Raw genomic sequence first — 26907 nt, forward strand, 5'->3', positions numbered from 1 at the left:
AGGAAAGTTTTGGGCCTAAGATCAGGTACATGACAAGGATACCTGCAATCCTTGTACTGGAAATGCTAACCAGAACAGTTAGGCAAGAAAGAGAAATGAATTAAAGGCACTCAAATTGGAAAGAAAGAAATAAAACTATCTTTAATAGTAGATGACATGATTCTGTAAGTAGAAAACGCAGAAGAATCTACAGAAAGCTACTAAAGCCAATAAATTCAGCAAAGTTGGGGGGTACAAGATCCATGTACAAAAAATGGAAACAACACAAATGTCCATTAGCTGGTGAATAGATAAAGAAAATATAGTATATTCAGGCATAAAAATGAATGAAGTATTGATACATGCTGAAACAAGGATGAACCTTGAAAACATTGTTCTAAGTGAAAGAAGCTAGATATAGAGACCACATATTGTATAATTTCATTTATGTGAAATATCCAGAATAGGCAAATCCATAGAGACAGAAAGTAGATTAGTGGTTGTCTAGGACTGGGGGTAGGGGTGTGTGAGGGGCATGGGGTATGACAGCTCATGAGTACAGGGTTTCTTTTTGGGGTTATGAAAATGTTCTAAAATTAGATAGTAATTATGGTTTCAACACTCTGAATAGTCTGAAAATGACAGAATTATATACTGTTGTAGGTTGAATTGTGTCCCCCTGAAAAAATATGCTGAAGTTATAAACGCACAGTACCTGTGAATGTGACTTTATTTTGAAATACTTTGTAGATATAATCAAGATGAGGTCATCCTTAATTAGTGCAGGCCTTAATTCAATATAACTAATGTTTTTATAAGAAGAGGAAAGGGACATAGATAACAGACACAAAGATGAAAATGTCATGTGTAGACTGGGACACATAGGGAGAAGTTGGCCATGTGAAGATGGAAGTAGAGAGTGGAGTTAGACTGCCACACCAAGGAACACTGGCAACCACTGGAAGCTAGGAAAAGGCAAGGAAGGATTCTTTCCTAGAACTTTTGCAGGCTGCATTGAACTGCTGACACCTTGATTTCATACTTTTAGCCTCTAGAACTGTGAGAGAATAAAATTATTTTGGTTTATGCCATCTAGTTTGCGGTACCTGTTACAGCAGCTCTAGGAAACTAGTTATGGTATGTGAATTGTAAATCAATTTAAAAAGTAAAATAGAATAAAAAAGAAAAGTCAGTATCGCAGAAACTGTTCTAGGGTATAGAAAAAGAGAGGACCATTCTTAATTAATTTTATAAACCAACATAGCCTTGTTACCTAAAGCTTTTCTGAGAAAGGAAAATTACAGATCAAGGAAAATTACAGACCATTGAGGAGTATAGATGTAGAAGTATTAATGTATTGAATCTGATGTTTGACAAATAAGGTAATGTATCACAATCAAATTAGATTTATTACAGCAGTGCAAGGTTGGATTAACATTTGAATCTCAAATTAATGCTATTTATCAAATTAGATGGATAAAGATAAAAGATTATATGATTGTTACAGTAGATCCAGGAAAAAATATTTTTTAAAATTCAATATCCATTCATGATAAAATTTTAGCAAACAGAATAAAAGGGAACTTCCTTAGATGATATAAGAAATTTTTCAAAGAACTTATAGTAAATGTCATATTTAATAGTGAAATATCGAGAGCTCTCCTTTTGAAATTGCAAATGAGTTAAAAAAACTTGCTGTTATTATTTCTATTCAACATTAGACTTAAGGTTCTACCCAGCATAGAAGAAAGGACAAGAATAAAAGGTATGAGGATTGGAGAGGAAGAAATAAATTTGTCATTACTTACAGGTAACATGTGTATATATATATATATATATATATATATAAAATCCAGAAGTATCTAAAGAGAAATTATGAGAAATAGTAAGTTAAAACAGTTGCTGAATACAAGTTCAAAATAACAAAAATCAACATTATCAGAAAATGAAAATGAAATTTTAAAACTGCTACCTTTTAGGAAAGCAGATATAGCTCAACTGATAGAACATTCATTCGCCTACCATATAGGAGGTCCAGGGTTTGAACCCGGAACCTCTTGGCTGGTGTGGTGAGCTGGCCCACGTACAGTGTTGCTGTGTGCAGGGAGTACCATAAAAGCCAGGATTAACCTAGACAACCTTGAAATCAGTGATACAGTGAGAAGATTTACTCTACTGGATTTTAAGATTCAGTCTAAGAATGTAAGAAAATGTGGTATTGGCATAAGAATAATTAAGCAGACCAGTAACAGGAGACAGACTAGAAACACAGCCATACTAATGGCTATTAGATTTATGACAAAGATGACTGCAGAGTAGTGGGGAAAGAATCATTTGGATATCTGCATGGGGGAAAATCTTGAGCCCTGTTTTATATTATACAGAAAATTAATTCCAGATAGATTATAGTTCTAAATGAGAAAGGTATAATGATAAAGCTCCAAAAGATAACATTGGAGAGTATCTTCCTGACCTTGAGGTAGGGAAAGATTTCTCAAAAAGAACAAGAATAGTAGTGATCTTAAGGTAAAAGAGTCATAAATTAGATAACATTAAAATTAGGAACTTCTGTTCAACAAAAGATTCCATTTCATTAAGAAAGTGAAAAGGCATAGAAAATATGTGCAACACATAAAACCAAGAAAACCTGATTTCCAAAAGATAAAATGAACTCCTATTAAACGTTAATACAAAAAATACAGTTGACTCTCTAGAAAAATAGGCAAGACACTTGAACTGGCACTTCACTACAAGAGGAGGATATTAAATGACTAATAGCCATATGAAAAGGTGCTCAAAATCATCAGTCATTAGAGAAATACAAATTAAAACCATGATGAAATACCATTTCATACACACATATCATTATGGCTCAGGTTACAAACAAACCTCCAAATGGACAATTTCAAGTATAAGCAAGGGTGTAGATCAAGGATCACTCACATAAAATAGAATAATTATGACCCAGCAATTCCACTTTTGGGTTTATATTCAAAAGAAATACATACATATATGCAGAAGGAATATACATGAATATTTATAACAGCATAATATATAATATCCAAAATTGAAAATCACCCAAATGTCCATCAACAGTAAGTAGGATAAATAAATATTGGTGTATCCATGCAATAGAATACCTTTCAGCAATGACAATAAATGAATTGCAGGTACATTCTTCAGTATGGATGAACCTAGAAAAAATGTACAAAGGAAGCCATAAAGTAATAAATATTTATGAGTTCGTTTATGGAAAGTTCAAAAACAGGAAAAAATAAACTATTAGAAATCAAGGTAGAAGTGATCTTGAGGATGAATAGGGTAGTGACTGGGTGAGGGCATGAGGGGAGCTTTTCTGGACTAGCATTGCTATATTGTCCTTGATGGGGGTTACATGGGTCCTTGCTTTGTGATAATTTATTTGTACATTTATGTTTTGTCTACTTTTCTGTATAATAAACTTCAAAATAAAATATGTTCAAAGAATGGCCATCTGGGGAGGTCTTAAAAAGGAGTAGCAATATCATCTCTTGGTGTTTAGATTCTCAGCTAGTACTCAGCTCCTAATTTCTTACTATCTTACGAAGCAATGAGAATAATAATAATAAAACAGATCACTAGGATTTACAGTTTTTCAATGCGGAGTATAATAAAAATTATTAATTCCTAAGACATTCGCCCTAATAATTTTTCTCGGGACTTTTTAATCTTAGATGGAATTTAATGTTTTTTGGTTTGTTTTAAATTAGGAGGTGCTAATGATGCTGGATAACTATGTAAGAGATTTCAAAGCATTGATTGACTGGATTCAACTTCAGGAAAAACTGGAGAAGACAGATGCTCAAAGCAGGTAATGGACTAGTCATTATACCAACCTGTTAGTTTCAATTGCAGTCATTGAAATTGACAGTGGACTTGACCTCAGATTGACTTGAAATGTTAAAAGTCTAAAAGTTGGATGCTGCATTTCTCATTCAGTTTATAGCATGTATTTATTAAGTACTTACCTAGTGCAAGGCGTTCTTATCCATTACAGAAACTTAATTTCTGAACATGACACATTTATATTGCCATGGAATTTGCAATTTTGAGGTGTGTCAGAATAAAACTTAATAGTTAAAAAAAACTATTATGGATATTTAGAGAAGGTTAGGTTCATATCTCCATTTGGGGAAAGATCAGGAAGAGTTCATGGAGGATGCAGAAATAGTGTTTAAGTGATAGGACAGATTTTAACAAGAGGTTGGCATTTCAGGTAAAGGGATTAAAAATAAACCATTATGGAAGTGCAGGTGTAGTATTCTTAATGTAGTAGACAGGAAAATCGACAATTTTTTGATTAGGAGAGTAACGAAGAAAAAAATTCATTTAGACGGAATTCCAGTTTCATTTGGAATCAGCATACAGTATCTGAGTGCTATATGCTGAGCAATAGGGTAAAGAAAATGGTCCCTGCCCTCATGAAGTGCGCAATGCATTTCTAGCAGGAAAGAGTGATGGAAGTCTTCCCTGAGGAAGTTACATTTAAGTTGAGACAGAAATGACAAAAAGAGAGAGGAAATGAATAAGTTCATGTAGAGACAATGATATGTGTGATATTCTGGAGATGGACAAGAGCACAGTGTAGTTAAGGAATTTAGAGATTATCAGGGCTGGAGTGAAGAGAGCTAGGGGCAGAGTGAAGAGAGCTAGTGAGAAAAGCCTAGAGAGATTTTGATCAGATTATGTTGGGCTCCATAGATGATGATATAGATTTTAGATTTTATTTTGAGCCAATAAAGGGTTTTAAGTAAGGAAGTGACATCAGATTTATATTTTTAAAAAATCATTCTGGCTAATCTTGGGAATCAACAGTATAGTTTAGAGATGATGGCTACTTGGATGAGGGTAGTGGCAGTAGAGAAAGAGAGTTGAGAGGTATCTCAAGAGAGATAATCAACTGGTGTTGACATTATTTTGGAAATGTGCACATACAAAAGAATAGTTATTTAATTTAGACTTACAAATAAAAATTGAGCCCCTCTGAACTGGACCAAGGCACATAGGAAGCTGTAAGGATGCCTTTTTCCTTGGATTTACTTTGTTTCAATCTCAGTGAGTGAAACCATCTGGTATAGAAGGTATCTTTTGGCCCATCCTAATGTATCAGCCACATGGCGGGAATCAAGGGGGTGAAGGAAGCCCAAGAGACAAATTAAGGAAGGCTGGATCACCAGGAAACCAAACCTAGGGAAAGCATGACAGTGAAAATTTGAGTGTCGTTTTTGATATATTTTTTGATGCCTGCTTCACCTACAGTCCCTTCAGTGAGCCAGAGCTAGGTGACTTTGTGCTAAGTGATTGCACTCTTAATCCATTTTTGGACCTGGGGGATACATTCCTTTTCTGGGTGTAACCATGTTAGAAATCATTCTAATTTGGGACTGATGGCTATATTGCCTTATGAAGATAAGCAGAACAAGGCAGTTTGGAAGAAAATGGAATATATACGAGAAAAGCAGAGATCAGAGAAACCATGATGTCTTTGAAAGATAAAATCTGTCTATTCCAGGTCAAATTCTGTTGAAATCTGATTCTACTTTTAAAAAAAATTTAATCTTTTGATTCCTTGATTTGTATAGTTTATGTCCTTACAATGAATCTTTCTTTTTTTTCCTTTTTCATATAACTTGGTTGGGTTTCTGTTTCTTGTATCCAAAAAGAGTCTATAATGTAGCTACCAATACATAAAAGGAGGAACTAGATTCTTTTTTATTGCTTGGAAACTCCAATTAGCTAGTGGAGACTGCCTTGAGAACATATTGAGGAGGATTCTGAGACCAAGTACAGCCTTTACAGAGTGATTTCCATCCCTATCCTGCTACCTTCCTTCAGTAATACACCTGAGGCATCTCTTTTGACTGTAAGCAGTATCAACATTTCTATTCCTTGCCTCTGGAGGCAGCACCCAGATATGGAAAGCAACATTACAGTCCCTGTAGATGGCAATACCAATCTTATATTCCTCAAATCATACATCAAAATTTGTTTTAGCTATACCTGAGGTTTAAATATAAAAATTGATACTGTAAATGTTTAGAGAAGAAAATACTGGTAAATATTTAAATATTTATCTATTTGTATTGTGTAAGGACATTGTAAGGCAAAGGCAAAACTTACAAAGGGAAATATTGATCGACTTGATTTACTAGGAAGAAAATATACTTTCCTACATAAAAAAATAATTAAAGTAGCAAACTAGGAAACTGTTGCATCATCTATACTGAAGGATTCATAGTCATAATAGTAATGATAATAACAGTAGTAGTAGTAATAATAAATAATTTAAAATCAACTAGAAAATGATGAAAATCCCAGTGGAAAAAAATGGGCAAAATATATCAAAATGCAAATCACTAAACAAAAAATTCAAATGACTGATAAAAAAGTCTAGCCTCACTAATAATGATAATAAACACATATAAATCTAAAAAAAAAACATTGAAATACTAGTGGGAATACAATTTGTTGTAACCTTTCTGAAAGGTGATTTGGTGATAAATTATCAGAAGCTTAGACTTTTGAATAATCTTTGCATTTCTGTTTCTAATCCTAAGGACATGGTCATGCACATATAGATATGTATAACCATAAGGATATTGTTTTGCAACATCCATCACCATTTATTCATTAATACATATTTAATGACTTCATATTGCAATCAAGTACTCTGCTCACTGCTGGGATTATTGTGCCCTCATGGTATATCTAGTTTAGTGAGTGAGAGATGTATTAATTAAATTGTCTCAAGAGTAAATATAAGTTAAAAATTTTGGTAAGGCTGTAAAGGAATAAGTACTATATGCTTTAAGTACATGTAACGAGAACCAAACCTAGTTTGAAGATTTAAAAAGACTTCCCTGAGGGCTTATCAGTTTTGTAAAGGTCTGTGGGATGAGTTTTTATGCACCCAGGAGGGGAGGAGAGTAAAGTGCTCCAGGTTGTGGGAAAATATATGCAAAGGCCAAAGTTAAGAGGGAATAAGGGGGAAAGGATAAAATGCTGGATATGTAGCCTGCTTGAAAACCTTGTTAAGGATTTTGGTCTTTATCTTTAGTGTAATGGGGAAGCAATTAAAAAGATGTAAATAGTGAAAGCACATGATTATATTTGGAGTGGGTAGAGCCAGTGGATAAGAGGAGCCAGTTAGAAAGCTGTTGCAGTAGTTCAAATGAAAGAAAGATGATAGATGGCACATGGAATAGTCTGTAGCAGTGAATTTGAACAGGAATGTACTGACTTGAGAGAGATTTAGAAGATAACATTTGCAGGATTAAATAATGGGTTAAATATGAGGGTGAGACAAAAAGGGGTATTAAAAAGATATTTCCTGGGCTTTCATTTATCAAGGACACTGGAGGAGAAAAAGGTCTGGGTTAGAGGTGAAAGAAGGATCATGAGTTTTGAGTTGCTTTTGTGATACCCAGGTAGATGCCTCTTCTTGAGTAGAGGAGAGTATGAGGTAGCAAAGGAGATTGAGAAAATGTGGCCAGAGGTTTACAATGGTGAAAGTTTTTTTAACAATTTTGCATTTGTTATAAGTAATATAATTAATAATATTTTTCATTTATTGCATACTTCATGTGCTGGACATTATTAAAAGTACTTTATGTGCATTCTCAATCACCATAAGAACCCTAGGAAGTATTAATAGTTACTGTTATTATCCTTATTGGAATAGCCAATACCATAGACTTTAATAGCCATTAAAAATGATCTTGTAGAATACTGTTTGTTTACAAGGAAAGTCTATTTATGATATATTATTAAAAGGAAATACTTGTTTCAATTTACATATATAGTAAATATATTAAATATGTATATTTAAATTATGCATATTCACACATAGAAAAGAGGACCTTTATGCAGAAACTAGAAGGCTAATAGTGTCTTTTTTAAAATAGTATATTATGGATGACTTTTTAAATCTTTTTGTTATCACAATTTTCTTGTTTTCTAACAACAAATACCACTTTTTTTAATGAGAAAAAATTCACCAAAATGTGTAAACTAGATTGAATGAAGAGTAGAGGCAGGGAAACCAGGGGAATGATGAGGATCTGACTGAGGGCACAGGGATAGAGAAGTCGTTGTTTTTGAAAGATTTTTTAGTAGAGATTTTATGTCCTATTACCTGATTGATTGTGGGTCTACTGAAGGAGGAGGGGCAGAAGTAAAGCTACATTTCTTAGCTTTCTCAGCAAAGGACAATGAAATCGTTTTGCTCCCACACATGTGGCTGATTAAGAGAGAGAAGGAGGAGACCTCATATTTTCCTGTGTCTTCTTCATTTAAGCCTCACCATTGTCTATCTTGATCCCTGCTCAGTATACCTACTTTTGCAGGAGATGAAATGCGTGTAGCCTGCATTAGTACCATTGCCTTTATAATTTTCTTTAGCTGGGGCACAGAGGCTTGTAAATCATAAGTTTCTCTCCATGTCTGTGTGACCCCATGGCCCTTTTTAAACAAGTAGAGTTATGCTGTTATGCTTCAGTGGATGGAAAACCCTGGGCTATGCATCATTTGTGATTTCTGACTGATAAAGTGGTACCTTCTGGTAAGCAGGCTCGGGAAAATTGTGACCTGATTATGTTTTTACCTATAAGCAACCAAGAGGAAAGATTGCTTTGTTTTTCTCTTTGCTCTAATCTGATATGTTTTGGATTGGCAGACCAACTTCATTGGCATGGGAAGTAAAGAAGATGTCTCCAGGACGTCATGTGATTCCGAGCCCATCTACAGATAGAATAAGTGTAACATCAAATGCACGAAGAAGCTTAAATTTTGGGTGAGATGAATTCAATTAAAGCCTACATAAAAAAAATTTTTTTTAAAAAGCCTATTTTAAGGCTTATATTACAGTAGGTTGTTCTTTGTAGATAATATACTTATGCTATTATAAAACTGCTTTCCGTTATAAAAATATTCATGTATATGTTTGAAATTGTCTGAATAAAAAGTTAAGAAGTTCCAGGAGAATAAAGTTGAATTTTTAGAAAAAGTAATATGAAATGTAATATGAAAAATAACTAGGTGTCTAGATGAAAACTAATCAATATATTTCACACTGATTCATGGTATGAAATGGCGATATTTTTCACAACAAAAGCTCTGAATATGTATCGTAAATTGTTTTATTTAGAATTGCTAATATAATTGCATCATCTTATATGGAAATGTTGGCTGTTGTCTTATTCAAGACAATTAGTAAGCCAAGGAAAGGGCAGGTAAAAACACCACAATGCTTTCCTACATTCTTTTCTTTTCTCCACAGTGCTGTCAGTTGGACCAGACTAGTCTGGTTTACATTTTATATATTGATATTTGTTCATTTACTTTTTAAATTTTATTGCTTCAATTATAGATGGACAGAAAAATTATGCGGGAATTAAAGTTCCCATATACCCCCCTATTACACAGAGTATTCTCTATTATTAACCTTTTTGCATTAGTGTGGTATCTTTGTAACAATTGATGAAAAATTATTATTATAATTATACTATTTACTATAGCCCATAATTTACATTAGGGTTCACTCTTTGTGAACCATTTCCCCACATTTATACTCACCCTTATTAAATATTCTGCATGCATTAAGCATCATCTCCCCATACTCAAACCATATTCTATCTCCTAGGAACTTATACTCTATAGTTTAATTCTGTGAGTTACTCATCATATTTAGTTCATATTAATGAGACCATACAGTATTTGTTCTTTTGTGTCTGGCCTATTTCTGTCAACATAATGTCCTCAAAGTTCATCCACGTTGTCATATGCATCCCAGGTTCATTTCTACTTACAGCTGAATAGTATTCCATCATATGTATATAAACACATTTTGTTTATCCATTCATTGGTTTAAGGACACCTGGGTCTTTCAGCGATGGTGAATAATGTTGCTATGAACAATGGTGCACAAGGGTTCATTTGCATTCCTGCTCTCAGTTCTTCTGAATATATTCCTAGGATTGCTGGATCATACGGCAGTTCTATATTTAACTTCCTGAGAAACTGCCAAACTGCCCTCCGTGGAGGCTGCACTGTGTTACATTCCCACCAACAGTGAAGGAATGTTCCCATTTCTCCACATCCTCTCCAGCCCTTGTTGTTTTCTGTTTAATTTTTAAAAATTTTTAATGGCCATTCTCTATGGCATGAAATGATATTTTGTAGTTTTGATCTGCATTTCCTTAATAGCTAGTGATGTTGAGTATCTTTTCATGTACTTTTTGGCCATTTGTATTTCTTTTTTTGGAAAAATATCTGTCAAGTGTTTTTCCCATTTTTAAATTGGGTTCCTTGTGTTTTTATGATTGAGTTGTAGGGTCTTCTTATATAACTTAGAGTTCAAACACTTATTGGATATGTGATTTCTGAAACTTTTCTCCGAATGAGTAGTCTGCCTTTTTACCAACTTGATAAAACCATTTGAAGCACAAAAGTGTTTAATTTTGAGGAGGTCCTTTATTTACTTTTTCTTTCATTGCTTGTGCTTTGGGTGTAAGGTTTAAGAAACCACCTCCTACCACATGATCTTGAAGATGTTTCCCTACATTTTCTTTTAGGAGTTTTATGGTTATAGCTTTTATATTTAGGTCCTTAATCCATTTTTAGTTCATTTTTATATAACATGTGAGATAAGGTTGAGAAAGATTGGTATTAGATCTGTATATCCAGTTGAATAGATTTTTCTGGCTCAGCTTGGTGGGTTGATAGCCTTGTCAGCTATCACTTGACTCTATTTATGAGGATATATTTTGAATTCTCAATTCGGTCCCATTGGTCAATCTGTCTCTTTATGCCAATAACATGCTGTTTTTTACCACTGTATCTAAGTAATATGCTTTAAAGTTAAGAAGTGAGAGTCCTCCAACCTCATTCTTTTTTTTTTTACATCAATTTTATTGGTACAGATTAATAAAGCATAAAATCTATCCAAAATGATGTCAGTGATATTTGGCATAATCACATAGTTGTGTATTCATCACTTCAGTCATTATTGGAGCATTTTCATTATTTCAGTAATAATAAATATAAAATAGACAAGCAAAAAAAATTAATCACCTCTCAATCTCTCTATATTTCCCCTGCTATATGTAGTTTCTTTATTAAGACATTTTTGGCTATTTGGGGCCCCTTACCCTTCCAAATAAAGTTTGATAATTGGTGCTTCCATTTCTGTAAAGAAAACTGTTGGAATTTTTATTGGGATTGCATTGAACCTGTAAATCAGTTTAAGAGAAGTGACTTTTTTTTTTAAGATTTATTTATTCATTTATTTCTCTCCCCTTCCCCCTAACCCCCCTGGTTGTCTGCTCTCTGTGTCCATTTGCTGTGTGTTTTTCTGTGTCTGCTTCTGTTCTCGTCAGCAGCACTGGAATCTGTGTCTCTCTTTGTTGCGTCATCTTGCAGCTTCAGCTCTCCATGTGTGCAGCACCACTCCTGGGCAGGCTGTACTTTCTTTTGCACTGGGTGGCCCTCTTTTCATGGTGCACTCCTGGTGTGTAGGGCTCCCATATGTGGGGGACACCCCTGCGTGGCATGGCACTCTTTGGACGCATCAGCACTGCGCATGGGCCAACTCCACATGGGTCAAGGAGGCGCTGGGTTTGAGCCGTGGACCTCCCATGTGGTAGGTGGACGCTCTAACCATTGAGCCAAGTCCACTTCCCAAGAAATGACATTTTAACAACATTTAGTTTTCCAATTAATGAACATAGAATCCTTTTCCGTTTATTTCGGTCTTCTTTTTTTTAGCAGTGTTTTGCAGTTTTCTGAATATAGATCCTTTATTTCCTTAATTAAGTTTATTCCTAAATATTTGATACTTTTAGTTGCTATTGTAAATGGAAATTTTTTTCTGACTTCTTCCTCAAATTGCTGATTACTAGTATATAGAAAAGCTATTTATTATTGGGTATCAGTCTTATATCATGCTCTTTTGCTGAACTTTTCTATTCTAGTAATTGTGGGGTTTTTTGGATTTTCTAGATATAGTATCATATAATCAGCATGTATTGAAAGTTTTACTTCTTTGTTTCCTGTTTGGGTGCCTTTTTTCTTTTTCTTGCCTAGTTGCTCTAGCTGGAACTTCTAGCACAGTATTGAGTAGAAGTGGCAAGAGTGGGCATCCTTGTCTTGTTCTCATTTTCAGCAGGAAAGCTTTAGACTTTCATCTTTGAATACAATGTTAGCTGTGGATTTTTCATATAGCACTTTCCTGATGTGATGGTTAGGCTACTGTGTCAACTCAGCCAGGTAATTGTGCCCTGTTGTTTGATCAAGCAAGCACTGGGCTAACTGTAATACAAGGACATTTATGGGCTTTAGTCACCGTTGACTTTACTGCAATGGTAAATTATAGTATTACAATGCCATCAATCAGGGACATTGCCATCACCAATGAGTGACACTTAACCCAATCAGATGAATGCCTTAAAAGGGGAAGTGATTCCAACATTGAGAGAGAATTTCCCAGCTCATCTTTGGATGGCCAGCATCTCCCAGAACTCATCAAGAACCTTTATTATTAGACTTTCAGAATCAGAGCTCCTGGTTGCAGCCTGCCTGTGGAACCTGTACTTGTGCATCCCCATGGCTGCATGAAAGACTCTGATAAATCTCTTACTGTCAATAGATATCCCTTGTGATTCTGTTTCCCTAGAGAACCCTAACTAATATAGCTTGGTACCGGGAGTGGTTCTTGAGGAACAGAGTTTTAAACATGGGTTGTCTGATGTGATTCTGGGAGTTTTTCAATTATCTCTCTGCCCTAATTGGACTCAAGGGTGCTGATGACTCCCTATCCAATAATGAAGAGGTTGCTAACATCTATGGCGCATGTTGGCAATCGAGATACACAAAACAGCATCGCTGGATTCCCCTACTTCCACACTTGTAAGAAGCAAGGATCTGGGCGAGAGTGTTTTTAACACCTTAACAGCATTTTATGGAGTCAAATGGTATAATGATGTTGGATGGCTCCTCCTAGATACTCTGGATAATGTTACAAAAGAAAGGTGATTTAAAGGCTTCAAATTTGAAACTTAAACACTGAATGGATGATGTGCAAGTTTCTATGTGTGCTCTGAAGGAAAATCTTGTCTCCTGTAGCCACAGGCTCGAAATATCTGAGAACCAAACTAAGACTCTCATTGTATGAGTAGCGGAGTTACAAAGGAAATTAAAATCTCAACCCCACAAGGTTTCTGCTGTTAAACTGAAGGCATTGATTGGAAAAGAGTGGAATCCAGAGAGTTGGATGGAGACATATGGGATGATGATGGTATTGATGGAGACATTGGAACCCTGAATTCTGCTGCGACTTTACCAGATAAGCCTGCCATGGCCTGCCCTGTCCAGACCACACCTTGTTAACTTTGTATCATCTAACCTCCTGCCTGCCCCAGAAAGTCTGGACCTCCTCCAAGCCTTGAGGCATGTACAGCCAAACTCCAGCATGCACTGCTGAGCCTCCAGTCTGCCCTGAGGAAACTGCCTTCCAACCCCTGCCTGAAGAGATTAATCCTGTCTCACCAGAAGAAAATGCAAGGGAATACCCTGAGGTCAGTAGCTTGCAAGGCATCTCTAATTCTTCTCCTTACCCACTCCTGCCACCTCTCTTGTCTTTGAGACCTATTACTAGACTAAAATTGCAACAAGCCTCCAAAGGTGAAATACAAGGTGTGACCCATGATGAAGTAAGGTATACTCAGAAGAACTACATGAGTTTTCCAGCTTACATAGACAGAAGTCAGGGGAATATGTGAGGGAATGGATACTAAGGGTATGGGATAATGATGGAAGGAATATAAAGTTGGATCAGACTGAATTTATTGATATGGGCCCACTAAGCAGAAATTCTTGTTTCAGCACTGTAGCTCATGGGGTTAGAAAGAGCTCTAACAGTTTGTTTTGGTGGCTGATTGAAACGTGGGCCAAAAGATGGCCTAGCATGTTTGAGGTTGAGATACCTGATTTGCCCTGGTACACAGTAGAAGGGGGAATTCAAAGTCTTAGGGAGATTGGAATGCTAGAATGGATTTACAATTTGAGAGCTGCCCACCCACCCCAGGAATGTCCAGAAAACACACCTTTAACCAGGACTGTGAGGAATTAATTTGTAAGACTAACTGCATCTTCCCTGAAGAGCTCTGTGGTTGCTCTTCTCTGTAGTCCAGACATTACTGTAGGGAAACCTGTGATGGAATTAGAATCCTTAAACATTATGGGGAGGATTGGATGTTGGTCTGGTAAAAGTCAAGTATTGGCAGTTAATCGCCAAATTCAAGGTGAGCATGGCTACTGTAATGAAAGCACTCAAAATAGTCTGAGTCATGTAGAGTTATGACATTGGGTAATATGTCGTAGAGTACCTAGCAGTGAAATAGATGGGAGTCTACTAAATTTCTTCTGGATTTGTTAAACAGAAGAGTTCTATCAGGTGAATGAAAGAAACCCTAACTCAAATGACAGATGCAGAGAATCATGCCCCCTTAATCAATTCCCAGACTTGAGACAGTTTACAGACCCAGAGCCCCTTGAAAGAGGAGGAGGCCAGGTCTCCTTGAGGAAGGATCCTGTTAAACTGCCCAAAATTTATACTGTTGATCTTCCTCCCAACTTTCCCCAAGGAGATCTATGGCCTTTTACCAGAGTAACTGTGCACTGGGGAAAAGGAAATGATCTGAAATTTCAGGGATTATTGGACACTGACTCAGAAGTGACATAAATTCCAGGAGACCCAAAATGTCACTGTGGTCCACCAGACCAAGTAGGGGCTTATGGAGGTCAGGTCATTAATGGAATTTTAGCTCAGGTCTGTCTCACAGTTGGTCCAATGGATCCCCAGACCCATTCTGTGGTTATCTCCCCAGTTTCAGAATGCATAATTGGAATAGACATACTTAGTAACTGGCAGAATCCCCACATTGGATTCCTGACTTGTGGAGTGAGGGCTATTATGGTTGGAAAGGCCAAGTGGAAGCCACTAGAACTGCCCCTACCTAGTGAAATAGTAAACCAAAAGCAATACTGGATTCCTGGAGGGATTGCAGAAATTAGTGCCACCATCAAGGAGTTGAAGGATGGATGCGGGGGTGATGATACCCACCACATTCCCATTCAGCACTCCTGTTTGGTCTGTACAGAAACAAATGGATCTTGAATGATGACAGTAGATTATGGTAAACTTAACCAGGTGGTGACTCCAATTGCAGCTGCAGTCCCAGATGTGGTATCATTGCTTGAGCAAACCAACCTGTCCCCTGGTACCTGGTATGCAGCTGTTGATTTGGCAAATGCTTTTTTCTCAATTGCTATTAGTAAGGACCACCAGAAACAGTTTGCTTTCATCTGGCAAGGCCAGCAGTATACCTTCACAGTCCTGCCTTAGGGGTAGATCAACTCTCCAGCCCTATATCATAGTATTGTCCACAGGGACCTTGGTCGTCTCTCCCTCCCTCAAGACATTACACTGGTTCATTATATTGATGATATCATGTTGATAGGACCTAGTGAGCAAGAAGTAGCAAAGACTTTAGACTTATTAGTGAGGCATTTGCGTGAGAGAGGGTGAGAGATAAATCCATCTAAAATACAAGGTCCTTCCACCTCAGTGAAATTTCTAGGTGTCTGGTGGTATGGGGCATGTTGAAATATCCCTTCTAAAGTGAAGGATGAGCTTTTGCATCTGGCTCCTCCTATGATCAAAAAAGAGGTACAGCGCTTAGTTGGTCTCTTTGAATTTCGGAGACAACACATTTCTCATTTGGATGTGCTACTCTGGCCCATTTACTGGGTGACCAGAAAAGCTGCTTGTTTTGATTGGGGACTGGAACAAGAAGAGGCTCTGCGTCAGGTCCAGGCTGCTGTGCAAGCTGCACTACCACTTGGGACATATGATCTAACAGATCCAGTGGTGCTGGAAGTTTCAGTGGCAAATAAAGCTGCTCTCTGGAGCCTTTGGCAGGTCCCTGTAGGAGAATCACAACACAGAACCTTAGGATTTTAGAGCAAAGCCCTGCCATCCTCTGCAGATAAGTACTCCCCTTTTGAGAAACAGCTTTTGGCCTGCTACTGGGCCTTAGTAGAGACTGAATGCTTAACCATGGGTCATCAAGTTACCATGAGACCTGAGTTGCCTATCATGAACTGGGTATTGTCTGACGCACCAAACCATAAAGTTGGGCATGCGCAGCAGCACTCTATAATAAAGTGGAAGTGGTATATACGAGATAGCGCTCGAGCCAGTCCTGAAGGCATGAGTAAGTTACCTGAGGAAGTAGCCCAAAGGCCCATGGTCATCACTCCTGCCATGTTATCTTCTTCCCAGCCCACAGCTTGGCCTCTTGGGGAGTCCCTTATAATCAGTCAACTGAGGAAGAGAAAACTCGGGCCTTGTTTACAGATGGTTCTGCATGATATGCAGGTACCACCTGAAAGTGGACAGCTGTAGCACTGCAGCCTTTTCTGGGATATCCCTGAAGGACAGTGGTGAGGGCAAATCCTTCCGGGGGGCAGAACTTCGAGCAGTGAACCTGATTGTTCATTTTGCTTGGAAGAAGAAATGGTCAGAGGTGTGTCTGTACACTGATTCATGGGCTGTTGCCAATGGTTTGGCTGGATGGCAAGGAATTGGAAGGAACGTGATTGGAAAATTGGTGACAAATAGGTCTGGGGAAGAGATATGTGAATTGACCTTTCTGAGTGGGCAAAAAACATGAAAATTTTTGTGTCCACTTATGTTCACCAGAGGGTAACTTCAGCAGAGGAAGATTTTAATAATCAAGTGGATAAGATGACCTGCTCTGTGGCTAATGCTCAGCCTCTTTCCCCAGCCACTCCTGTCATTGCCCAGTGGGCTCATGAACAAAGTGACCATGGATGTAGGGATGGAGGTTATGCATGGGTTCAGCAACACAGACTTCCCCTTACCAAGTGACTTGGCTACAGCCACTGCTGAGTGTCCAATCTGCCAGCAGCAGGGACCCACACTCAGCCCCCAATATGGCACAATTCCTCAAGGTGACCAGCCTGCTACCTGGTGGCAGGTTGACTACATTGGACCACTTCCACCATGGAAGGGGCAGCGATTTGTTTTAACTGAAATAGACACATACTCTGGATATGAGATTGTGTTTCTTCCTCACAATGCTTCTTAGAAAACTACCATCCATGGATTTACCAAATGTCTTATCTACCGCCATGGCATTCCACACACGGCATTGCTTCTGAACTAGGAACCCATTTCACAGCAAATGATGTGCAGGAATGGGCACATGCCCGTGGAATTAACTAGTCTTACCATGTTCTCCATCACTCTGAAGCAACTGGATTGATGGAACAGTGGAATGGCCTTTTGAAGACTCAATTATGGTATCAGATAGATGGCAATACCTTGCAGGGCTGGGGCAGTGTTCTCCAGGAGGCTGTGTATTCTCTGAATCAGTGTCCACTCTAAGGTGCTGTTTCTCCCATAACCAGGATCCATGGGTCCAGGAATCAAGGGGTAGAAATGGAAGTGGCACCACTCACTATTACCCCTAGTGATCCACTAGGAAAATTTTTGCTTCCTCCCTCTGCAACTTCAAACTCTGCTGGTCTACAGGTTTCGTGTCAAAAGGAGAAGTGCTGTCACCAGGGAACACAACAATGATTCCATTTAACTGGACATTAAAACTGTCACCTGGCCACTTCGGGCTCCTCTTACCTCTGAATCAACAGTCAAAGAAGGGCATTACTGTATTGGCTGGGGTAATTGATCCTGACTATCAAGGGGAAATAGGACTGCATTTACGTAATGGGGGTAAAGAAGAGTTTTCCTGGAATATAGGAGGTCCTCTAGGGCATCTCCTAGTACTGCCATGTCCTACGATTAAAGTCAATGGAAAATTGCAACAATCCAATCCAAGCAGGACTAACAATGGCCCAGAATTTTCAGAAATGAATGTTTGGGTTACCCTACCAGGCAAAGAACCACGGCCACTGAAATGCTTGCTGAGGATAATGGAAACATGGAAGAATGTAGTAATAAATATGAACTTCGACCACATGACCAGTTACAGAAACGAGGACTATAATGGTCATAATCCTTTCTTCCTTGTTTCATCATGATGATGATTGTATATGTACACAAAACTTTACCCTTATCATATAACAAGTCATAATATTTGAGGATGTCAAGTTTGAGAGTGACTATTACCCAAGAACTTGCACCCTATTCTGTGTGGAATTAATGCATTTCTGGTTGTCCCAGGAAAGATGAACATTGTTAGGCGGATATATATATATATATATATATATATATATATATATATACATGTCTGTTATTGTTTTTATTTAAAGATTAAGTATGGTTTAAGGTAATGTGTATGGTTGTTGAGGTGACAAGGGGTGGACTGTGATGGTTAGGCTATTGTGTCAACTCAGCCAGGTAATTGTACCCTGTTGTTTGGTCAAGCAAGCACTGGGCTAACTGTAATAACAAGGATATTTGTGGACTTTAGTCACCATTGACTTTACTGCAGTGGTAAGTAGTAGATAGCTGGTTATAATTACAGCAGTCAGGGAGATTGCCATCAGCAACGAGTGACACTTAACCCAATCAGTGGAATACCTGAAAAGGGGAAGTGATTCCAGCATTGAGAGAGAATTTCCCAGCTCATCTTTGGACGGCCAGCATCTCCCAGAACTCGTCAAGAACCTTTATTGAGGAAACGGACTTTGGCCCACTGGTTAGGGCGTCCGTCTACCACATGGGAGGTCCGCGGTTCAAACTCTGGGCCTCCTTGACCCGTGTGGAGCTGGCCCATGCGCAGTGCTGATGCACTCAAGGAGTGCCCTGCCACGCAGGGGTGTCCCCCGTGTAGGGAAGCCCCACACTCAAGGAGTGCATCCATAAAGGAGAGCCGCCCAGCGCGAAAGAAAGTGCAGCCTGCGGAGGAATGGCGCCGCCCACACTTCCCGTGCTGCTGACGACAACAGAAGTGGACAAAGAAACAAGACGCAGCAAAAAGACACAGGAAACAGACAACCAGGGGAGGGGAGGGGAATTAAATAAATAAAAATAAATCTTTAAAAAGAACCTTTATTGAACTTTCATTGGAGCTCCTGGTTGCAGCCTGCCTGTGTTACCTGTACTTGTGCATCGCCATGGCTGCATCAGAGACTCATAAATCTCTTACTGTCGACAGATATCCCTTGTGATTCTGTTTTCCTAAAAAAACCCTGACTGATACACCTACAAGGAGAAAGTTTCCTTCCTTCTATTCCTATCTTTCAATTTTTTTTTAATCAAGAAAGGCTTCTGTATTTTGTCATATCCCTTTTTTGCATCAATCAAAATGATCATGTGATTTTTCTTCTTCAATTTATTAATGAGGTATATTGCGGTCGCCCCTCGGGCTGAAGTGTGGTTTGCTGACCTGGCGGGGGGCGGCGGCCGCGGTAGGCCTATTCCAAACCGCTGCCCCCGTAATAGGGTGGTTGGTCCAGCCCACCGCCACCCCTGAAGGAAGCTCGACATGGGCGCAGAGTGTCCTCGGGTCTCCCCTTCTCGGCAGCCATGCTTCCGTGGCCGCCCCTCCTCCCAGATAGCGCCACACGATGCCTTCTTCTTCTTTCTCCCTGCGCAGGCGCAGGGCGGAAAATTCCAGTCTGCCCTTTTCCCTCCCCCCAACAGCAGCAACAGCCAGGCGTGGGCGGGAAACTCAAGTCTGCCCTCTACCCCAGCAACAGCAGCCACCAATCCCTAAACCCTGCCACTTCCCCCAGCAACAGCAACAGCCAATCCCTAACCACCACCCCTCCCCCGTCCAGTACCTCCCACTAACCTTTCTCCGGCAACCAATCAGAGCAGGGCATGGCTTCGACCAATCAGCCTTCCCTAGCCCCTATAAAACTGTTGCCTCTCCCTCAATAAAGTTGGACTTGCGTGTTTACCTTGTCTCCGCGGTAGTTCTTCTGCCGTGCGCCCTCCAGTCCTGAGAGCCCCCGACAAGGGCCTGGCCTCCCTTGTCCCCAGTTCGTCGCCTGCTTCTCCGGGCGACCCCCTCGTCGCCGGCTTTGCCGGGCGACCCCGTCAGCCGAACCGCGCAACCCCTGTGAGACTGACCCCTTGTCTGCTGCTGGACCGACCCCTCGTCCCAAGTGGGACCGACCCCTCGTCCGCAGCCAGACCTCACCTCTACCGACTGAGCAAGCCGCCGCAGTATATTACACTTATTGATTTCCTGTGTTGAACATTCTTGCATACCTGGTATAAAACCCACTTGTTCATGGTATACGATTCTTTTAATGTGCTTCTTGATTTGGTTTGCAAGTATTTTGTTGATAATTTTTGCGTCTGTATTCATTAGAGAAATTGGTCCATAATTTTCTTTTTTTGTAGTGTCTTTGTTTGGCTTTGCTGTGGGGCGATGTTGGCTCCATAGAATGAGTTTGATAGCATTCTCTCTTGTTCAATATTTTGAAAGACTTTGAGAAGGACTGGTATTAAATTTTCTTTGAATGATTGGTAGAAGTCACCTGTGAAACCATCTGGTCCTGGGCTTTTCATTTTTGAGAGGTTTTTGATGACTGTTTCTATCTTCTTACTCGTGATTGGTTTGTTGAGGTCTTCTTTTTCTTTTAGGGTCAGAGTAGGTTGTTTGTGTATTTCTAGGAATTTGTGTACTTTGTCTATATTGTCCAGACTGTATCTTCTTATGATTTCTTCTATTTCTCTGGTTTCTGTGGTAATGTCCCCCTTCTAATTTCTGATTTTATTTGTTTGTATCTTCTTTCTTCTTTTTCTTTTTCTAGGTAAGGGTTTGTCTATTTTGTTGATGTTCGCAAAGAATCAAGTTTTGGTTTTGTTCTCTTTTGTTGTTTTTTTCTCAATTTCAATTATCCCTTCTCTAATCTTTATTATTTCTTTCATTCTGCTTTCTTTGAGATTAGTTTTCTGTTCTTTTTCTAGTTCCTCCAGGTGTGCAGTTAGGTCTTCGATTTTAACTCTTTCTTCTTTTTTTTAATGGAAGCATTGAGTTTTGTAAATTCCCTCTCAGCACTGCCTTCACTGTCTCTCATAGATTTTGATATGTTTTGTTCTCATTTTCATTTGTTTTGAGATATTTATTAATTTCTCTTGCAATTTCTTCTTTGATCCACTGATTAAGAGCATGTTGTTTAATCTCCATATGTTGTGAATTTTCTATTTTTCTACCCATTATTGATTTCCAGCTTCATTCCACTATGATAATAGAGACAGTGCTTTATTTAATTTCAGTCTTTTTAAAATTTATTCAGACCTGTCTTGTTACACAACATTATCCTGGAGAAGGATCCATGAGCAATTGAAAAGGATGTGTATTCTGCTGTTTTGGAATGTAGTGTTGCATAAATGTCTATCAGGTCTTTGTAGCAGTTTGATATGGTTATGAATTCCAAAAATAGATACTGATTTATGTTTGTAACCTGATATGTACCTGAGCATGATCGAGTTATGATTAGGGTATTGAGTCCCCACCCCTTGGTGGGTGAGGATGCACAGATAAAAGGCATGGCAAAAAAGAGAGTTGAGGGTTTTCTGATGGTGGAGTTTGATGCTGAAAATTTAAGCTGGAACCCCGGCAAGTAAGCTCACAGAGGAAAGAGAAGCCAGCCCCAGGAAGAAAAGAACCTTGAACCCAGAGAAAAGCAAGCCCCAGGAATGTAGGAACCCAGGAAGCCCGAACTCTTGCAGACGTCGGCAGCTATCTTGCTCCAAATAGACTTTGGTGAGGGAAGTAACTTATGCTTTATGGCCTGGTATCTGTAAGCTTCTACCCCAAATAAATATCCTTAAGAAAACCAACCAATTTCTGGTATTTTGCATCAGCACCCCTTTGGCTAATATAGTTTTGTTCTTTAACATATCATTTAAGTCTCTGTTTTCTTAATTATTCACTGTCCAGATATTCTCTCCAATGCTGAGAGTGGTATATTAAAGTCTCCAACTGTTATTGTAGAGATGCCTATTTCTCCCTTCAGTTTTGCTAGTTGGTGTCTCATGTATCTTAGGGCACCCAGGTTAGGTGCATAAATATTTATGATTGTTATTTCTTTTTGGTGATTTGTCCCTTTTATTGACATATAATGCCCTTCATTATCCTTTATAACAGGTTTGCATTTAAAATCTATGTTTTCTGATATTAGTGTCACTACCTCAGATCATTTTTAGTTACTGTTTGTGTGGTATATCTTTTTCCAGCCTTTCATTTTCAGCCTGATTATATCCTTGCTTCTAAGTGAGTCTCTTTTAAACAGTCTATAGATGGCTCATGTTTTTTTAAAAAAAAATTCTGTCTATGTTTTTTGATTGGGAATTTCAATTCTTTAATGTTCAATGTTATTACTATAAAGGCTTTACTTTGTTGATTTTATCTGTTGACTTTCTGTTGGCATATCTCACTATTGTCTGTCTTTACTATTTAAGTTACCCTTACTAATATTCTTCATTTTATACTTTTCTCCAAGTCTCTTATCTTGTCTTTTCCTTTCAAGCTGCAGGACTTCTTTTAATATTTCTTGTAAATCTGGTCTTTTGGTAACATTTTCTCTGTTTTTGATTATGAAGACTTTAAGTTCATACTGTTTTTTTTTTTTAGTCTGATACTTTATTTTTAATTATTTTTATTTTTTATTTTTAAAGAAGCTTTAGATTAGATAAATGTTACAGAAAAAATATAAGGGATTCCCATATGTTCCCCTCCCTCCCCCTCCCACAGTTTCTCACATTAACAACATCCTTCTTTACTGTGGTATATTTGTTACAATTGATGGACCCATATTGAAGCATTGCTGCTAACCATGGACTGATGCTTACATTATAGTTTACACTCTGTCCTGCACAATTTTGCAGGTTATGATAAAATACACAGTGGCCTATATCTGTCACTGCAATGTCATGCAAGAGAAGTCCAATGTCCTGAAAATGCCCCCATATTACACCTATTCTTCCCTCTCCCTTCCCTCAGAACCTCTGGTGGCCACTGCCTTTACATCTATCATAAGAGTTCTTTCATTGCCAGAATAATAAAAAATCTGTGGTAGAATAATAAGTTCATTCCCCAATCTTGAGGATTTTGGGATGGTGATGCCCACTCTGATTCTAACTGAGAAGAGACTTAGATCCCATGGGGTATATGGATGGAGCTATCTTGCTTGCAGTTGCAGCTACTCTCTGTTCCTTGGGATGGGCCTTGTCTATCACATCTCCTTGTTAGTTGCCCTGAGTTAGTCCAGTGAACTGGAGAGTAGGTGTTGCAACTTTGCTGAAATTCAGGACTCAACTGGCACATGGAAGACCAAAGATTTAAGTTTCTGGGACATATATTTATCAAGTATAGTGCTAATTATAGGTTCAAATAAAAGAGGCAGAAGAGCCATGTGTAGAGAACCTTTATATTCTGTTACACTGGGGAGCATAAATTCCAAAGTAAGGCCTACTGACAGCATGCCAAATTCCAGAGCTGTGTGCCCTGCTTATAGTTTCTGGATATTTCTAGAGCTGTTAGGAGGCCTGCTATTTGAGTCACTGTTCAGTGTGGCAGTCAGTGAGATCCTGCTGAGGCTTGCATACGAATAACCTCTGGAATGACCTCCTGACTCACTTTGAAGTCTCTGAGCTATAAAAACTCATTTGTATTTACCATTTTCCTCCTGGTCTTTTTCCAGCTGCATTGCTAGTTGGTGTTCAGTAATAATCCTTTGGTACCAGGGAGGCTTATCCCTGGGAGTCATGTCCCATGCCAGGGGAAGGTAGTACATTTATATGCTGAATTTGGCTTAGAGAGAGGCCACATTTGAGCAACAGGGAGGCTTATAGGAGGTAACTCTTAGGCAATATATAGTACTAGGCTAAGTTTCAATTTCACAAGAAAAGATTCACTAGTACAGTCATCATTATCAACGTCCTGGCACAATGGTCTGTTTTCCTACACTAGACACTGCCCTTGCACTCAGGGGATTCTTGTGTCCTTTTAGGGAATGTAGCAGAACTCCCCATGATGTCACCCTCATTTTTGAAGGCTTGTTTTGCAGGATAAAGAACTAGTGGTTGGCAGTTTTTCTCTTTTAGAACCTTGAATATATCATACCACTGCCTTCTCACCTCCATGGTTTCCAATGAGAGACTGGCACTTAGTCTTATTGAACTTCCCTTTTATGTGATGCATTGTTTTTCTCTTTTTACTTTCAAAATCTTCTCTTTATTTCTGTCATTTGATATTCTGAATAGTATGTCTCTGAGAGTAGGTTTGTTCAGATTTATCCTGTTTGTGATGTGTTGTCCTTGGATATATGTATTTATCTTTCCTAAGTGTTGGGAAGTTTTTGGTCATTATTTCTTCAAGTATTCCTTCTGCCCCTTGTCCATTCTCTTATCCTTCTGGGATATCTATAACATGTATGTTTGCACATTTCCCATTGCCATTCCATTTCCTGAGACCATGTTCCATTTTTTTCCCATTCTTTTCTCTTTCTGTCTACCTTTCTGTTCAAATTCAGATGCTGTGTACTTCAATTCACTTGTTCTGTCTTCACGTGATTTTGTTGTTGTTGTTGTTGTTGTTGATATCTAGGCATTTAATTATGTTGGTGAATTTACTCTGACAGTCAATTTTCTTCTCTTGCTTTGTGGTTTTATTTCATGGCTCTTCTTTGATTTTGGGCTCAACTTATTCTAAATCTTTAAGATTATGCAGCTTAAGTTATCAAAACAGGGCTAGGGATCCTGTAATGGGGCAGATCCAATAGTGCCTGGACGTAAGGGACTCCAAAAAGCTTTTTTACTTCTTGCTGGTTTCCCTGCTTGCCAGCAGACAGTGCTCTTTGCCAGAACTTTCTATGGAGATGTCTCTTTCAGTCTCCATTTGCCTGTGATTCTGGTCTGGCAGAACTCAGATTCAAAATGAGCTCTGTTGGTCAAGCGCACCAAAGAGAAACCACTCTCTGCCCTCTTCCCCTTTTAGTTGGCCATGTAAGCCACAGGTTTTACACAGGCTGTTTGCTTTGAGGGTGGGGATGGGTGCTGTGCCTGGCTGCGGGGTTAGTAATTGACTGTTTTCACTTTTGCCTCTTTGTCTCTCTATCTTTCTCCTTCCTGTATTATATATAGTACTCTTCTGGTCTGCAGACCCTCAAAGTTTTTCCTTCAGACAGCCTTTTGCCCTTCTTCTTTTATTTTATAAGAGAATTGAGCCATGCTGCTCTACTCTGACACCATTTTCCCAGAAGTCCTAATAAAGTAAAAATGTCTGCTTGCTTTTTTATGTTTCTCTGGTGGGGCAAGAGCTCGGATAGCCTGCTCCATCATCTTGCCAATGTTACTCCCTTTGTAATATTTTAATGTCTATTTTTTTCCATGTATACTGTGACCTTCTTTGAGACAAGATCTTTGTCAGGTGTTCTGTATTGTACCTACTGCTTGGTAAAGGTCATTAAGTGTTTATTCAATGGAACCAAACATCTGAGTTCAGTTTCCTCTACGAGGTTGTTAGATAATATTGTCTTTGGTGAAGGTTGATGGAATTTTTGAATCATATAATATTTCTCATTTACAGTTCATACTATATTTATATTAATTAAAGATATGTAAGCAAACAATAAAATATTTGAATGTTTATGTACCATTTTAAGGAACTTACTCTGTAATGCATTCTTTTGGACTGTGGTTAAGAGTTTTGTATGGTGCATGGTTTATTTTACATAGGAAGCTTCTTTTTTTTTAATATATATATATATTTTTAAAGATTTTATTTTTATTTATTTCTCTTCCCTTCCCCCCCACCTCTCCAGTTGTCTGTTCTCTGTGTTCATTTGCCGCGTGTTCTTGTTTTTGTCCGCTTCTGTTGTTGCCAGCGGCACTGGAATTTGTGTTTCTTTTTGTTGTGTCATTTTGCCACGTCAACTCTCCGTGTGTGTGGTGCCATTCCTGGGCAGGCTGCACCTTCTTTCACGCTGGGCAGCTCTCCTTATGGGACGCACTTCTTGCGTGTGGGGCTCCCCTACACGGGGGATACCCCTGCGTGGCACGGCACTCCTTGCATGCATCAGCACTGCGCATGGGCCAGCTGCACACGGGTCAAGGAGGCCCGGGGTTTGACCCACGGACCTCCCATGTGGTAGACGGACGCCCTATCCACTGGGCCAAGTCTGCTTCCCCATAGGAAGCTTCTAGTGCATGTTGGTAAGTGTTCTCTGATCTCCATATATCTGTGTCTTTAGATTCACTGACCTCTTCATTATTATTGTAAAACATAGTTTCCTACAACTTGCTAAAAATTGCAGCTCATAGATGACCATTCATGTATTTCCTTAGTTCTAGCACTGTTGAGTTATATGCTTACTCAGAATATTTTGATAATTACCATACTTATTTATATAAATTGTCTTTGTTATTTTAACTAACAAATTTAAAGTTAAAGGAACCAATGAAATGTGAGTGTGAAAAGAGTCATGGTTTATATGAAAACTAAGAATCCTTCTTGGTTTTTAAGCAATAATACCTTTTCATTTATTATTGTTGCTAGAAATATTTCACAGAAACCTTACTGGAAATAAGTTAAGGTTTAAGAAAGCTTGAATAAAGGTAAAATACTGAAATAAAGGCGGTGTCAAATGAGGAACTGATAGGAGAACAATGAAAGATACAGGAAAATGCTAAAATCAAGGAGGATCATGCACCTAAATTCCTTCATGCATGTCACTAAATTCTCATTTCACTCTACAGAAATCAAAATGAGGCATTATGTTTGTGACTTATGCAAAAAATGTACACGGAGAAAAACCATGTTTAATAGTGACTATTTCAACAGACTGACAAATTAATGAACATTTATATTAAAACAAAAAGTTTTAAAT

The 26907-nt window shown here is 38.5% G+C and overlaps 1 protein-coding gene across 6 annotated transcripts in view; it reads left to right on the forward strand.

The window, feature by feature from the left end:
• Window positions 1–26907, forward strand: part of SCAPER (S-phase cyclin A associated protein in the ER) — a 616772-nt gene that overhangs the window by 151341 nt on the left and 438524 nt on the right. For all 6 annotated transcript variants that reach the window (XM_004468178.4, XM_004468179.4, XM_071214311.1 and 3 more), the window contains 2 exons: window positions 3729–3829; window positions 8693–8809. In XM_004468178.4, the coding sequence (XP_004468235.1) occupies window positions 3729–3829; window positions 8693–8809 (218 nt within the window). The remainder of the gene's footprint in view (window positions 1–3728; window positions 3830–8692; window positions 8810–26907) is intronic.

The sequence above is a fragment of the Dasypus novemcinctus genome, chromosome 3 (assembly GCF_030445035.2).
Source record: "Dasypus novemcinctus isolate mDasNov1 chromosome 3, mDasNov1.1.hap2, whole genome shotgun sequence".
NCBI lineage: Eukaryota > Metazoa > Chordata > Mammalia > Cingulata > Dasypodidae > Dasypus > Dasypus novemcinctus.